General features: G+C 42.1%; 1 protein-coding gene across 3 annotated transcripts in view; it reads right to left on the bottom strand.

Annotated features, from left to right (window-relative positions):
* Positions 1-14,221, bottom strand: part of npepps (aminopeptidase puromycin sensitive) — a 159,106-nt gene that overhangs the window by 2,192 nt on the left and 142,693 nt on the right. For 2 of the 3 annotated variants that reach the window (XM_055656842.1, XM_055656844.1), the window contains 3 exons: positions 12,460-12,567; positions 8,059-8,214; positions 6,541-6,588 (listed from right to left, as the gene is read on the bottom strand). In XM_055656842.1, coding sequence (XP_055512817.1) covers positions 6,541-6,588; positions 8,059-8,214; positions 12,460-12,567 — 312 coding nt within the window. Of the gene's footprint in view, positions 1-6,540; positions 6,589-8,058; positions 8,215-10,806; positions 10,936-12,459; positions 12,568-14,221 lie in introns of those variants that run through there. The other variant, XM_055656843.1, reaches the window with a different exon arrangement.

The following is a 14,221-nucleotide window of genomic DNA, read 5'->3' as shown; positions in this document are numbered from 1 at the left end:
CAATATTCATGACCATCTGTTAACGCTGCAGTCAGAATTTCAAACACTGGGGATTATTCGCCAGGTACATGCAGCAAGACCAGAGCCAGTATTGTGTCATTTCACAAGGTCTCTTTCACCATTGCACAGCATGGAAACAAGCCTTTCCGCCTGAGTCCACAGCAACTAATGAACATCCTGTTCGCTGGCACTATACACACTAGCCACAATTTACAATTTATAAAAGCCAATTAACCTACATCATTGGAGTGTGGGAGGAAACTGGAGCACTGGGAGAAACCCCACGCAGGTCACGGGGACATGTACAAACTCCATACAGACAGCACCTGTGGTCAGAATCGGACCTGGGTCTCTGGCATTTTAAGGCTGCAACTCTGCGTTGCACCGCCATGCCGCTCTGAAACATTCCGAGTTGCAAACACTTTTTAGCTGGATCAGTCACTAGACTCTCTTGGATATTGAAACAATTCATAAGTTAGGTATATAATGATCAGAAAAAGTACTGCTGATTACAAGTGGAATAATTTCCAGAGATGGATGCTGTGTGTTGGTATTTGATGAAAAGTAATATTCAGGTTCATGGGGAGAAACACACGTGTTGGACAGAGACAACACCTTCATGATGGGGCCCAGTGTCCCCTTGCTAACCCACCACTAATTCTGAAAGAGATTCTGATACAATTTTTGATCACACTAAGTTTCAATGAAGTGGACATTTATTTTAACTTTGGTCCTGATTTGCGTTGAAGAGTTGCTGCACTTGGCTGGTGAACATATAGCCTCGTTAAAGCAAAGGACATCTGTGTTGGAAGAAATCCTCTCTGTACCCAGAGCCTCCACTGAGCTCTCCCAGGTCCCACTTTCCAATCTTTCCCCTCTCGATAGGGCAGCACAGTGGCGCAGCAGTAGAGTTGTTGCCTTGCAGCGCCAGAGACCCGGGTTCGATCCAGACTACGGGTGCTGTCTGTACGGAGTTCGTACGTTCTCCCCGTGACCTGCGTGGGTTTTCTCCGAGATCTTCGGTTTCCTCTCACACTCCAAAGACGTACAGGTATGAAGGTTAATTGGCTTGGCATAAATGTACATTGTCCCTCGTATGTGTTGGATAGTGTTAATGTGCTGGGATCGCTGGTCTCTATTCTTTAATTTCCCATCCTTGCTATACTCGTATGTTTGAAGTGGAGAATTGCAACTTGCTTTTGCAATGTGGACTGAAGCCCACAAAGAAATAGATATTGACTGAATATACAGTGGCTTGCAAATGTTTTTGTACCCCTTGAACTTTTCCACATTTTGTCAGGTTTCAACCACAAACGTAAATGTATTTTATTGGGATTTTATGTGATAGACCAAAACAAAGTGGTTCATAATTGTGAAGTGGAAGGAAAATGATACATGGTTTTCAAATATTTTTACAAATAAAAAACTGAAAAATGTGGCATGCAAAAATATTCAGCCCCCCTGAGTCAATACTTTGTAGAACCACCTTTCGCTGAAATTACAGCTGCAAGTCTTTTGGGGTATGTCTCTACTAGCTTTGCACATCTAGAGACTGAAATTTGTGCCCATTCTTCTTTGCAAAATAGCTCAAGCTCAGTCAGATTGGATGGAGGGAGTATGTGAACAGCAATTTTCAAGTCTTGCCAGAGATTCTCAATTGGATTTAGGTCTGGACTTTGACTGGGCCATTCTAACACATGAATATGCTTTGATCTAAACCATTCCATTGTAGCTCTGGCTGTATGTTTAGGGTCGTTGTCCTGCTGGAAGGTGAACCTCCGCCCCAGTCTCGTCTTTTGCAGCCTCTGACAGGTTTTCTTCCAAAATTGCCCAGTATTTGATCCATCTTCTCATCAACTCTGACCAGCTTCCCTGTCCCTGCTGAAGAAAAGCATCCCCACAGCATGATGTTTCACAGTGGGGATGGTGTGTTCGGGGTGATGTGCAGTGTTAATTTTCCGCCACACATAGTGCTTTGCATTTAGGCCAAAAACTTCAATTTTGGTCTCATCTAACCAGAGCACCTTCCTCCACATGTTTGCTGTGTCCCCCACATGGCTTGTGGCATACTGCAAACGGGACTTCTTATGGCTTTTTTTCAACAATGGCTTTCTTTTTGCCACTCTTCCATAAAGGCCCGATTTGTGGAGTGCATGACTAATAGTTGTCCTGTGGACAGATTCTCCCACCTGAGCTGTGGATCTCTGCAGCTCCTCCAGAGTTACCATGCTTCTCTGATCAATGCTCTCCTTGCCCGGCCTGTCAGTTTAGGTGGACGGCCATGTCTTGGTAGGTTTGCAGTTGTGCCATACTCTTTCCATTTTCGGATGATGGATTGAACAGTGCTCCGTGAGCTGTTCAAAGCTTGGGATATTTTTTTATAACCTAACCCTGCTTTAAACTTCTCCACAACTTTATCCCTGACCTGTCTGGTGTGTTGTTCCTTGGGCTTCATGATACTGTTTGTTCACTAATGTTCTCTAACAAACCTCTGAGGCCTTCACAGAACAGCTGTATTTATACTGAGATTAGATTACACACAAATGGACTCTATTTACTAATTAGGTGACTTCTGAAGGCAATTGGTTGCACTGGATTTTATTTAGGGGTATCAGAGTAAAGGGGGCTGAATACTTTTTCACGCCACACTTTTCAGTTTTTTATTTGTAAAAAAATGTGAAAACCATGTATCATTTTCCTTCCACCACAATTATGCACCACTTTGCGTTGGTCCATCACATAAAATCCCAATAAAATACATTTACGTTTGTGGTTGTAACGTGACAAAATGTGGAAAAGTTCAAGGGGTATGAATACTTTTGCAAGCCACTGTATCTACTTGCATTCACCTCTGTAGCCAGTACAAAGAAAGAACTTTAAACCCTTGAGAGTGCAGAATCAAAATGATACAGCACGGGCCTCTTCAGCCCACCTTATCCATGCCGACTGTGATGCCTATCTATGCCGATCTATGCTAAACTTATTTGCCTGAATTCTGAACCTCTCCAAATACATGTTAATCAAATCAAGATGGCGAAGGAAATAAGATCTGAATTAGAAATCCTTGGTACAAAAAAAGAACAAGACTCAATTGTCTCAGTTTCCTTGGTTACATTCAGATCCAAGAGAAACAATTTCCCCTCCAACAGTGGACAGTCCATGTCAATGCCCATGGCTGAAACAATGTGGTCTCGGGAGAACTTTCAGTTAGGCCACATGGACATCATTTCACACAAGGTTCTTTTGGAGGGCAGTTCTGCATACAAGAATGTATTTGTCTGAAATCTTGGGTATTTTGTGCTAAAGGTGTTCCTGCAAGATGTTTGAGTGGCTGAACAATGGAATGATCCAAACACACAATATCAATAGAAAATTTGGTTCCTTATTTCCTGTTTATCCCACATCCCCGCTACATTAGAACCAAATCCTACTCGTACACTGTTCCACAAAAAATAGCCACCTACCATTGTGCTCAAAGTGTCTAAATTCTAGAATAATGATCGAGAGCTAGAAAAAAAGAGAATCCTCCTTTACTTCCGTCTGAAGAAGGGTCCTGACCTGAAATGTAGTCTGTCCATTCACTTCTCAGATGCTGCCTGACCTACTGAGCCTCTAGCACTTTGTGTTTTGATCAGATTCCAACATCTACAATTCCTCATCTCCAGTCTTTTTCTGTTTACTGCTTCCCCACTGGCAACATTTCTCACCTAATTTTACATTTCACGGTATGGAAGAAGTTGATTATTCAACTTCCGATGAAAAGAATTTAGTCCCTTTTTAAAATCCCATGGAATATGGGGTGCACCGTCATTAATATTGGCGCATAACCCTCATCCTTAACAGCTCTTGAAAACTAGGTGGGTGATTAGTTACTGGTGTTAGTCAGAAGGCACCTTCAGAGGAGAGGGGTGGAGCGGGGAGAAGCAATGAGTAAGAGTTTGTTGAATATGGTAATTCTGTGAGCGAGAACCAAAATGGATGACGTTTTCTGGTGTTGCAGTTGAAGGTGAAGTGAAAGGGTGTAGTATAGAAAGAAAAAAGAAAATTAAATTCAGATGCATAAAATACCTCCAAAATGCAGAGGACAATGAGATGCGAGATGGGAAATGGGAAGAATGTACATATTGGTACATTCTAAATGTTAGTTCCCAGTCTGGTGGCGACTGGTCTAGTATGCTCAGACGTTCATATTAAGTACTAGAATTAGGCCATTCGGCCCATCAAAACTACTCCAGCATTCAATCATGGCCGATCTATCTGTCCCTCTCAACCCCATTCTCCTGCCTTCTCCCCATAACTCCTGACACCCGTACTAATCAAGAATCTGTCAATCTCTACCTTGGTCTTGGCTTCCACAATTTCCACCTTGGCATCCACAGCCGGCTGTGGCAATGAATTCCACAGATTCACCACCCTCTGATTGAAGAAATTCCTCCTCATCTCCTTTCTAAAGGTACGTCCTTTCATTCTGAGGCAATGGCCTCTGGTCTTAGACTCTCCCACTAGTGGAAACATCCTCTCCATCCAGGCCTTTCACTATTCGGTAAGTTTCAATGAGGTCCCTCCCCGTCCTAAACTCCAGCGAATACAGGCCCAGTGCCGTCAAATGCTCATCATATGTTAATATCCATTATCTTTATAACGTATATGTAAATGATAAATATGGGTGGGTGAAAAGCAGTTGAGATGGCTGAACGTGCAGTCTGTGGTAATCAAGTCACTTACACACTACAGAACTCTGCCCTTGGCACTCGCGCACCATCCAACAAAACACAGCCGCAAAAGCAATTAAGCCGATTTTACACTAAATATTTTCCTTTATGAATGGTTTACAGAAGCAAGTAAAACATCTCACGTAAAGTGCCTCTGGGGAAACTGGAGAAAAATCAATAAGCAATTGATGGGACTATTAATCACTTAGCAGGCTCAGTAATTCCCATTTAGTTGAAGCTATTAATTCTGTTACAAGACAATGAAATAACTACAGTCCCTCACCTCTTTTCACAACTGGAATAGAATAATCCACATTACAATCTGCAGGGTGGTCTGAATACACAGCAACCACAGGTTTTTTAAAAAGCTTGAGATAGTAGCATTTCTTTACCTAGTTAGTCCTCTGTAGTCTCTTTTAGTTCATTAACAACCCACCACCCTTTTAACTGGAGAGGCATTCCTCACATTGTCTTTTATTATCCATGTGCACTAACTAGCTTTAAAAAAAAATATATATAAAAAGGTTTCCATGTGGGAGATCTCCTACAAGGACAAACAGCCTGAACAGGCGGGTGAATACCAACAGGCAAGCAAATGTTTCTGTGCTCCCAACCACAAATTAGTCATGCAGCACAAATACAAAATGCCCCATCTAATCTAATCCCATTTGCCCATATTTGGTCCATAACCCTTTAAACCTTTCCTATCCATTTACCTGTCCAAATGCTTTTTAAATGTTATTGTACCTGCCTCAATTACCTGCTCTGGCAACTCATTCCATATACCCACCATCCTGTGTGTGGAAAACATTGCTCCTCAGATTCCTATTAAATCTTTCCCCTCTCACCTTAAACATATGTCATCGGATTCTTGATTCCCCAACACTGGGTAAAAGACTTATCTATGCCCCTCATGATTTTATACACCCCTTAGCCTCCTGCACTCCAAGGAATGAAGTCCTGGCTTGCCCAATCGCTCCTTAGAGCTCATGGCAACAGCCTCATAAATCTTCTCTGCTCTCTTTCCACATTAATGACATTCTTCCAATAGCAGGCTGACCAAGACTGAACGCAATACTGCAAATGCAGCCTCACCATTGTCTTGTACAACTATAACACAAGGTCCCAACATCTATACTCAATACCCTGACTGATGCAGACTAAAGCCCAAAAGCCGTCTTTACCACCCTATCTACCTGCGACGTCACTTTCAGGGGACTGTGCATCTATGTTACGAGATCCTTCTTCTCTAAAGCACACTGCAGGGCCTTGCCATTCACTGTGAAGGTCGCGCCCTGATCAGACATCTCAAAATACCACACCCCACACTTATCTACATTCAACTTCATTAGCTGTTCTTCAGTTCATTTGCCCAGCTGATCAAGATCCCCTTGTATTGATGGTCCTGAGAACCCACCCCCACTCCCTCAGGGAGAGGTTATGCAGGCTAGCACTTTATTCATAGAAACATGGAAAATAGGTACAGGAGTAGAGTAGGCCATTCGGCCCTTCAAGCCAGCAACGCCATTCAATATGATCATGGCTGATCATCCAAAATCAGCTATATTTTAGTTTTGAAAAAGAAAAGCGGAGGGTTCAGAAGATTCTGGGGTCAATTTCCACTCCAGAAAGGACAGCACACCTGAATCCTCGATTTTCTCCTCCCCAACCCAAAAAAAACATTTACATCAACTCCGTTGAGACCAATGGGCAGCTTGCTGTCGAATGGTAAATACTAACCAGTTTAGGTTAGGAGCCAATAAAACTCACAGCTAAATCTAAAACAAGACGTTATAATACATGCAAATAATTGAGAATTATTTTTTACCTTGACATCAGCTGCCATCTTATCACCGGTAAAACCGTCCACTGTTAGCTGAAGGTAGGAGGTAAGAGAGCAAATAGTGAGAGGACTGTTAACATCTTCATACCAACACAGTACTACTGTACAGTGCATATAAATAGCCCAACATTGCTTCTGCCCACACAAACTTCATGTAAATAAACCTTCAGTTCAATAAATTCTTATATCGTTCTTTAAACCTACCAATGTTGATGGAGCTACTGCCAGCCCTCCCAGCATCTCCTTTTGATTCTGAATCTATTAATTTAGATTATTTTTGTGATGTGCTTTGAGATGTTGTTTTTCCTATTCAGATGCAAGTCAAGTTTCCTTTCCTATCTGTTCTTACCTTATTCACTACACCCACATCTTCAGTGCCATTGAATGAAGAGTCCTGCTGGGCCATTTCAAAGGGAAGGGAGGAGTCGGTCACACAGCTGGGAGGCCAGAGGTGCACGGAGACCAGTTGAGGTGATGGATCACAGACTCCATAAAGAGCATGGATGAGCCAGTCAGGTTTTCTAACAATCCAGGGATGCAGAATTAAGGAGGAAATTTATGCTTGGCACAGGGTACAGGCGAGGTACTAAATGCGTATTTTGCAGCAGTATTCACCAAGATGGACATGGAGAATAGTGGACCTTACTAATATGCTCTGGCCGTTTGAAGTCACTGTGGTGGTTGAGTTGGGTCTCTCAAAAATGTCCATGCCGAGTATGATGCCAAGACTAGCCCTTTCCTGATTGCACATAATCCATATCCCTCCATTCCGTGCACATCAATTGCAAATCACATACCATATGCCCCCTTTACTACTCTATCTATTTATGTTGCCATTTTCACTGATGGCAACACAAGACAGAGGGTTACAGTGGAAGTGTTCTCCTGGCTGAGGTCTGTGAGCAGTGGCATTCTGCAGAGACCAGTTGTTTGTGATGTATAACACATATGTGTTATGGAATAATGATGGAAAACTAGAACCATTTATTAATGTATAACAATTTATTACTTGGAAGTAAATAAAGATTGGTCAGTAAATTTGTAGATGACACCAAAATGAGTGGAGTTGCAGACAGTTTAGAAGTGTGTCAAAAGATACAGCGGGATTTTGATCAGTTATAGTCTTGGGCAGAGAAATGGCAGATAGAGTTTAATCCAAGCAAGTGTGAGGTGTTGCACTCTGGGAGGTTGAATGCAAGGGCAAAGTATAACGTTAATGGCAAGACTGTGCGCAGCATTGACGTGCAGACGGATCTTGGAACATTAACAGCCTCCCGAGATACAGAATCTAGGATATCGACAAATGCCATAGATTAGGAACATGTGCAATAGCTGCAATGTGTTACACTTTTTGCAGTGGGATTTAGCTCTACATCCACCCAGTGAGACAGTATTACGGTGGAATAATGATATTTGAAACTAAATGGCAGCATCCCTAAAGAAGGGAACATTGTTCTGCTGAAGCAGCAAAAAATGAAGTCATCCCATCAAATATCTGTTTACCTTGATTAATCGTGATATTAAAAAGCCTCCTTGGTAACGATTGTATAGTTCCTCCCAGTTGTCCTTTAGAAACTTCCAGGCAGCTCTCCTCCCCAATAAACTCCCACTTGATACTCCACCGAGTACAAAGACCGTGTCCTGGGGACGAACTTCCTCCTAAAGGAAACATTAGAACTGCGGTTAAAATAGTTGTTTTTCTTTTAATAAACACTTTTCCTTTGTTGTGCACCAGTTTCACGAAGGCTAAAGCACTGTGTACAGGAATGAAACAAAGTTGTGTATTTAATGGTTCACTGGTCTGACCACCATTGTAAGGCATCAAATGTTCGTGACTGAGATGTGGTCCCTGTAGCTACCACCTTGGTAATAGCTCGTGCAAATTGTAATTTGTCCATTTCTGAACCCCGACAGATCCTGGGGGCATCCAGTAATGCCCTCGTGCATTTAGTAGCAGGTCAGAGCAACAGTCAGTGTCCGTGGGGAAAGGAGGTTGGTGGCTCTTTCTTCTTGTGACACCACATTCAACCAGATGCAGCCCCTTTCAATTCTGCTTCACAATATTACCGTGCCATCAATTATGACACACTTGCTGAATGGTGACCCTGAGCTGGGACCTAAAGTTACAAGTTAGGTATATTGTATATTGGCTTCATGTGTAGGGAGAGGGAGCAGGGAAGAGAGAGATGGTGGGAAGAAACATTGCCTTCATTCAGACTACATCATCACTCATTTGGTTTCAGAGCAGGGAATGTCAGGAAACAGGGCCAGGTGGTCAAAATGACATTTCTTTGCTTTTATATACATCAAATTAAACAAATTTAGAACGAATTTAAATGATTTCCTTTCTTCATTCAAACAAATAATGTTGGAAAGAAAAACACTGATGTGCAAGATTGTGCCATTCCCTGAAGTCACGGCCAGTGATGTACAGTTTGAGCAATTCAACCTGCATTTCTATTACATGGAACAGACCTAAAGCCTGCAATCCTGAATCACATTCTGAGAATTGACAGCTCAGCAGCCTTGCCCCAAGTGCATCATAGCACCTACGTTTTAAAAAAAAGAACAGTATTTATTAGATCATACCTTCTACGTCATAAAAATCCTGTTGATGCAAAGAGGAAAATGGGACTGAAGTAGTGTTGACGGGCATAATACATACATTTAAAGGAAAGAATAATGAACACACTAGGCAGAACGACAGAGATAGTTACACTGAAACATTAGGCTGTATCGCAGGAAGATTGTTGGTAGCACAAAACACCAGTTAAGACCAGTTGGGCTTAAGAACTTGTTTCTACAATTTTATAGTGTAGAAACAAGTTATTTGGAACACAAAATTCTTTGGAATTTTATACAAGACTTTCATAGTGTTGTAGACACAAAGTGCTGGAGTAACTCAGAGGGACAGGCAGCATCTCTGGAGAGAAGAAATGGGTGATGTTTCGGGACATTACCCTTCTTCAGACTAATGTTTCATAGTGTTGTGTTGTATCCAAATCGAGACTTTAAAGACTGGATCTGCAGGTTTGCTCCTGCACACAGAGTCAAGGAGGGTTCGGTGGCTGGGTAGAGTTGAACCAAAGGGAGCAATCACAGTTCCCATTGTGAAAAAGGTTACAAGTTCTGCACTAGCTTTTATGTTTCTCCATACACAACTGTGGTGACATTTGTAGTGAACACTCCGTCACTGTAGTAAACATCGCACTGTGATTACATCCTCCTGTCAGTGACGTGACTATAGTACCTTAGTGGACCCGTGTTTAGGAAGAGAGTCTGCTTTAGAATGGATCAGACCAACAGGGATTTCAGGCAGGTAGGTGCATGTTTCAGGAAGATGAGCTATATTTAAGAGGGAGTTAGATGTGGCCATTGTGGCTAAAGGGATCAGGGAGTATGGAGAGTTTGGGGTATGGAGAGAAAGCAGGTACAGGATACCGAGTTGGATGATCAGCCATGATCATATTGAATGGCAGTGCAGGCTCGAAGGGCCGAATGGCCTACTCCTGCTCCAATGTTCTATGTTTCTGTTTCACATATATTAAAGGCACCAACTGTTAACACTGTGCAGGCACTACCAGAAAGTTGAGACCACAAAATCTGCAATACAGATACAGTATATGCAAGAGTTTTGCCATACATATCGCATTACTAATGAAAGGTCTGTGAGGAAAATAACTGATATTTTGTACCAAATGCAAGCACTAGCAACAAAGCATCATAGGGAAAAGTGACTGGTTAACCCTGCAAAGAAAATGTCAACCAAAACACAAAAGATATGTGTATTTATTTGCTGAACATGCAGGATATGAAAAATAAAATTATTCATTTGCACATTGCAGCAACAGGGAGTGGTAAACGAATGCAGCAGATTGGTATCAGCTGATTTTGCTTCTGTATTGCCAGCATTTGGGCAGAGGGATCCAATGCTGTTTGCAGTGGCCGGCCACATTTACAAATCTGCCTTGTTATTTTAAAAAACCACACTATTTAAGCTGTCAACATCATAAACAAAGACTGACTCTCCAAGCTTTTATTGTATCATTCACCCATAAGTGGGGGGAAAAAAAAACTACTGATCCTACCAAAAATATAGCATAATTAAAAAAATAATAATAATTTTTGTTCCAGCATGTTCACATTAATGTAACTAAGCCAGAATTTTTTTTTTTTTTTTTAAAAAGATCAAGGTTATTGCATCAGTCAAGTATCCAACAACACTAATTTTTTCTTTGATTTACTCTTTTCAAAGCGTAGGCTGCTCACACCCCCTACAAGCGCATCTCCTGTTAGCGGATCATCTCATCTCGGTGGGCCATTCATGGAGAATACCGTGGCTGAGAATGTCGCACCCTCCCAGCTGGTGGTGAGCAGTTCCTGCAGGGAAAGAGTGACAGAAAACCTGTGGTTTAGGCCCCTGAGCAGAGCAGCCATTGAGAATAGTGCGCATCAGGGGGGGCGGGGGGAGGGGGGAGAGGGGGGGGGGGGGGTGGGGGAAGTGACTGGCACAGACGTGGGTCTGATTAGTTCATTGGGACTCAGTGGTGGATTTGGGATGCTTTCTACTCTTGGAACACCTTCAACTCAAAAGAGTTCCAAATCAAACTCGTGTTGGGAAGATGAGCTCAACAATGGGGTAGCGTTTAAACATTTTGTCTGGCACTGCTACGTGGAGTGTGCTCTTGGGAGAAATCCAATACAGGTACCGATGACTGGGGCAGCCATAACAGGGAGTTCAATTATATGAACATTCAATGAAATATTTCTGCATGGAAACAAGTTGAAATCCATCTTTAAAATTGAGAGCAACACAACAGCTACATCAACCACATAACTTTATATTATCCATGAAGAATTTGAAAAAGGCACCAGCTTATGAAGTTCAACAATTAACACCAGCGACATAAATCAGTGAGGCGTTTCCCTATGACTGGAGTAACGAGGACTGGATGAGGAAAGAATAAGTCATTATTTAGTTTGGCACCATTAGAGTTCCATTTTCTGAAAAAATATTACGCAACACCTGGAGAGATGGGGTGGGGAGGAGGAAAGGCTACCAGAGGATTAATTCTTTTTACACTTTTATTTATAATCGCGGTTAGTAAGATGAACTATTAATCTACTCAAACTTATATCCTACAACCACCCTGGTTGTGGAAGCTTTCTTCACAGGTTGGGCTAGACCCTCCTTCACTATTATGTCTTGGACCTATTCTTTAGGAACTTGCTCAGTAGGGTCTGCTGAAACTACAAGTAGAGGCTGGAGAAGTGTCTTCGTACAGTGAGAACCTGTATAAAAGCTTTGAGATCCACAAACGAAAAATGGGAGAGAAGAGGAGAGGCAGAAATTAAAGATGGTCCACTAATATTTTTTTGGCTGGGTCAATCCTTTTCCCCGTTGCATCAGTGTCAGAATCACAGGTTCAAGGAGGGATATTCCCTGTGTGATGGCGGTGCTTCTGCAGAGCTAGACTGAGAAAGTAAAAACCATCCTTGAGAAAACATGAGCGGCAAAGGTATCATACACTCGGAAGCGAATGTTTCATTTCTGAGGAAATAACATTAAACATTCTTGACATGCAAAAATATACATCATGGATTTGACTTTATTACTCTTAAAACGATAGCATGAATGCTATTTACAAGCCGTGATGGCTTCACAACACGAGGAAGGAAGCACTAATTGTGAGGGTGGTGCTACTTTCAGTTGGGAGGGAAAGTGGAAGTTGCCAAGAGTTATAAAATGAAGGCTTGAAAATGCTCTCAAAACATTATTTGGTAGAGTCCAAACCCTGCCTGTTACCTTCCCCTTGTTCCAACTGGTTGGAAGTTAATGCACAAGGTCAGTGAAATGGAATTAAGGTTCCACAACCAATCAACTGATAGCAAGAAATAACATACCGACATAGCAAAGGTCAAAACTTTCTGAAAGAGGTCCGGGTGTAAGATGGCGCCCAGCAGTCTTTCAATTCGAACTTTCTCTTCCTGTAGATCTGCTTGGTTGTGGAGCTGCAAAATGCAATTGTCTTTGGTCAGTGTAGGTGTAAAACACAATTGTGAATGATATACTTGATCTGTACACAAACTTCAGGAAAAAGGCAAGATAAAAAGGCAATTTTATCATCAAGCTGAGAATCAGGTTCCCTACTCCCTCCCTGATGACAATTTATAACCAAAGTCCAACGCTCTGGTTCTCCATTTCCCGCACTGGTATCCATTCCCCATGCCTGCATCCCAGTAGCCTCTTATAACCAAGCCAAGGGCACTCTTTAGACTTTAGGGCTACGGCGGAAACAGGCCCTTCGGCCCACCGAGTCCGTGCCGACCAGCGATCACACCGCACGCTAGCGACAATTTACAATTAATCGACAAACCTGTACGTCTTTGGAATGCGAGAAGAAAGCAGAACATATGGAGAAAACTCACACGGTTATAAGGAATAGTAGAATTAGCCCATTCGGCCCATCAAATCATGGCTGATCTATCCCTCCCTCCTAACCCCATTCTCCTGCCTTCTCCCCATAACCTCTGATGCCTGCACTAATCAAGATTCTATCTATCTCTGCCTTAAAAATATCCACTGACTTGGCCTCGACAGCCTTCTGTGGCAAAGAATTCCACAGATTCACCACCCTCTCCGACTAAAGAAATTTCTCCCCATCTCCTTCCTAAAAGAACATCCTTTTAATTCTGAGGCTATGACCTCTGGTCCTAGACTCTCCCGCTAGTGGAAACATTCTCCCCACATCCATTCTATCCAAGCCTTTCACTATTCATAGGGAGAATGTACAAACATACGCTGTAGTCAGGATCAAAGCTGGGATCCTGGCTCTGTTAAGCAGCAATTCTACCACTGCACCACTGGCACTCGCATTTGTCATCTACATACACTTTTCTTCTCCAACATTTTCCAATCTTATCTCATCTTTCCAACATTTGTACATCTTTTCATTTATTACAAGGAGGAACCCGATTGATTCTCACACAGCCAAGATTCTCACTGGCTGTCATTTGAGCCAAGACCCCAGGGTGTGCAGCGTTTACATTCCAGCTGTCAGAAACACAAGGGATGGCCACGAGCTAGATTGCACCCATGTAAGCTCTTCAAGGTATATCCCCAGTCTCAATCCTTGTCTTTCCATCCCTTTTTCCTTATGAATTCTGTTGTGAATTTTGTTTTTGCCAACGTCACGACCCAATGACCCAATGTGCTTGAAAATCTCCACATCTCTCCCTTTCTGGTGATCTTAGATGTGCAATTTAATGAATCAGTTTATGAACGATAAATCAGGAAAATCTGTGCATAGAATATCCTGTTTATATGTAATTTTAATTAAAAAAAGCAGTTTGCTCTCTTCTTTGCCCCAATGTTTATTTTGGTGGAATTGGCAGTTCTACAAAGTACAAAGGAATCTCTTCACAACCCCATGTAGAATCTTAGCGGCAGCACTTCTAGTTTGCTAGTTAATAACACAACTGATTGATTCTTTAGAGATGCTGCTTAACCTGCTGAACATTTTCGATATGTTACATTTTTGCGTCACTCTCAAAATGTGTAAAACATACAGGCCATAACGCAACACCAACCACGTAATACTGTGCATTTTTTCATTCACAAAATGGATTATTCCTCAAAATATTTAACTGATTTTCCTTACTACAT

This window comes from Leucoraja erinacea, chromosome 27 (assembly GCF_028641065.1).
Source record: "Leucoraja erinacea ecotype New England chromosome 27, Leri_hhj_1, whole genome shotgun sequence".
Classification (NCBI taxonomy): Eukaryota; Metazoa; Chordata; class Chondrichthyes; order Rajiformes; family Rajidae; genus Leucoraja; species Leucoraja erinaceus.
This window is presented reverse-complemented; position numbering and strand designations above follow the sequence as displayed.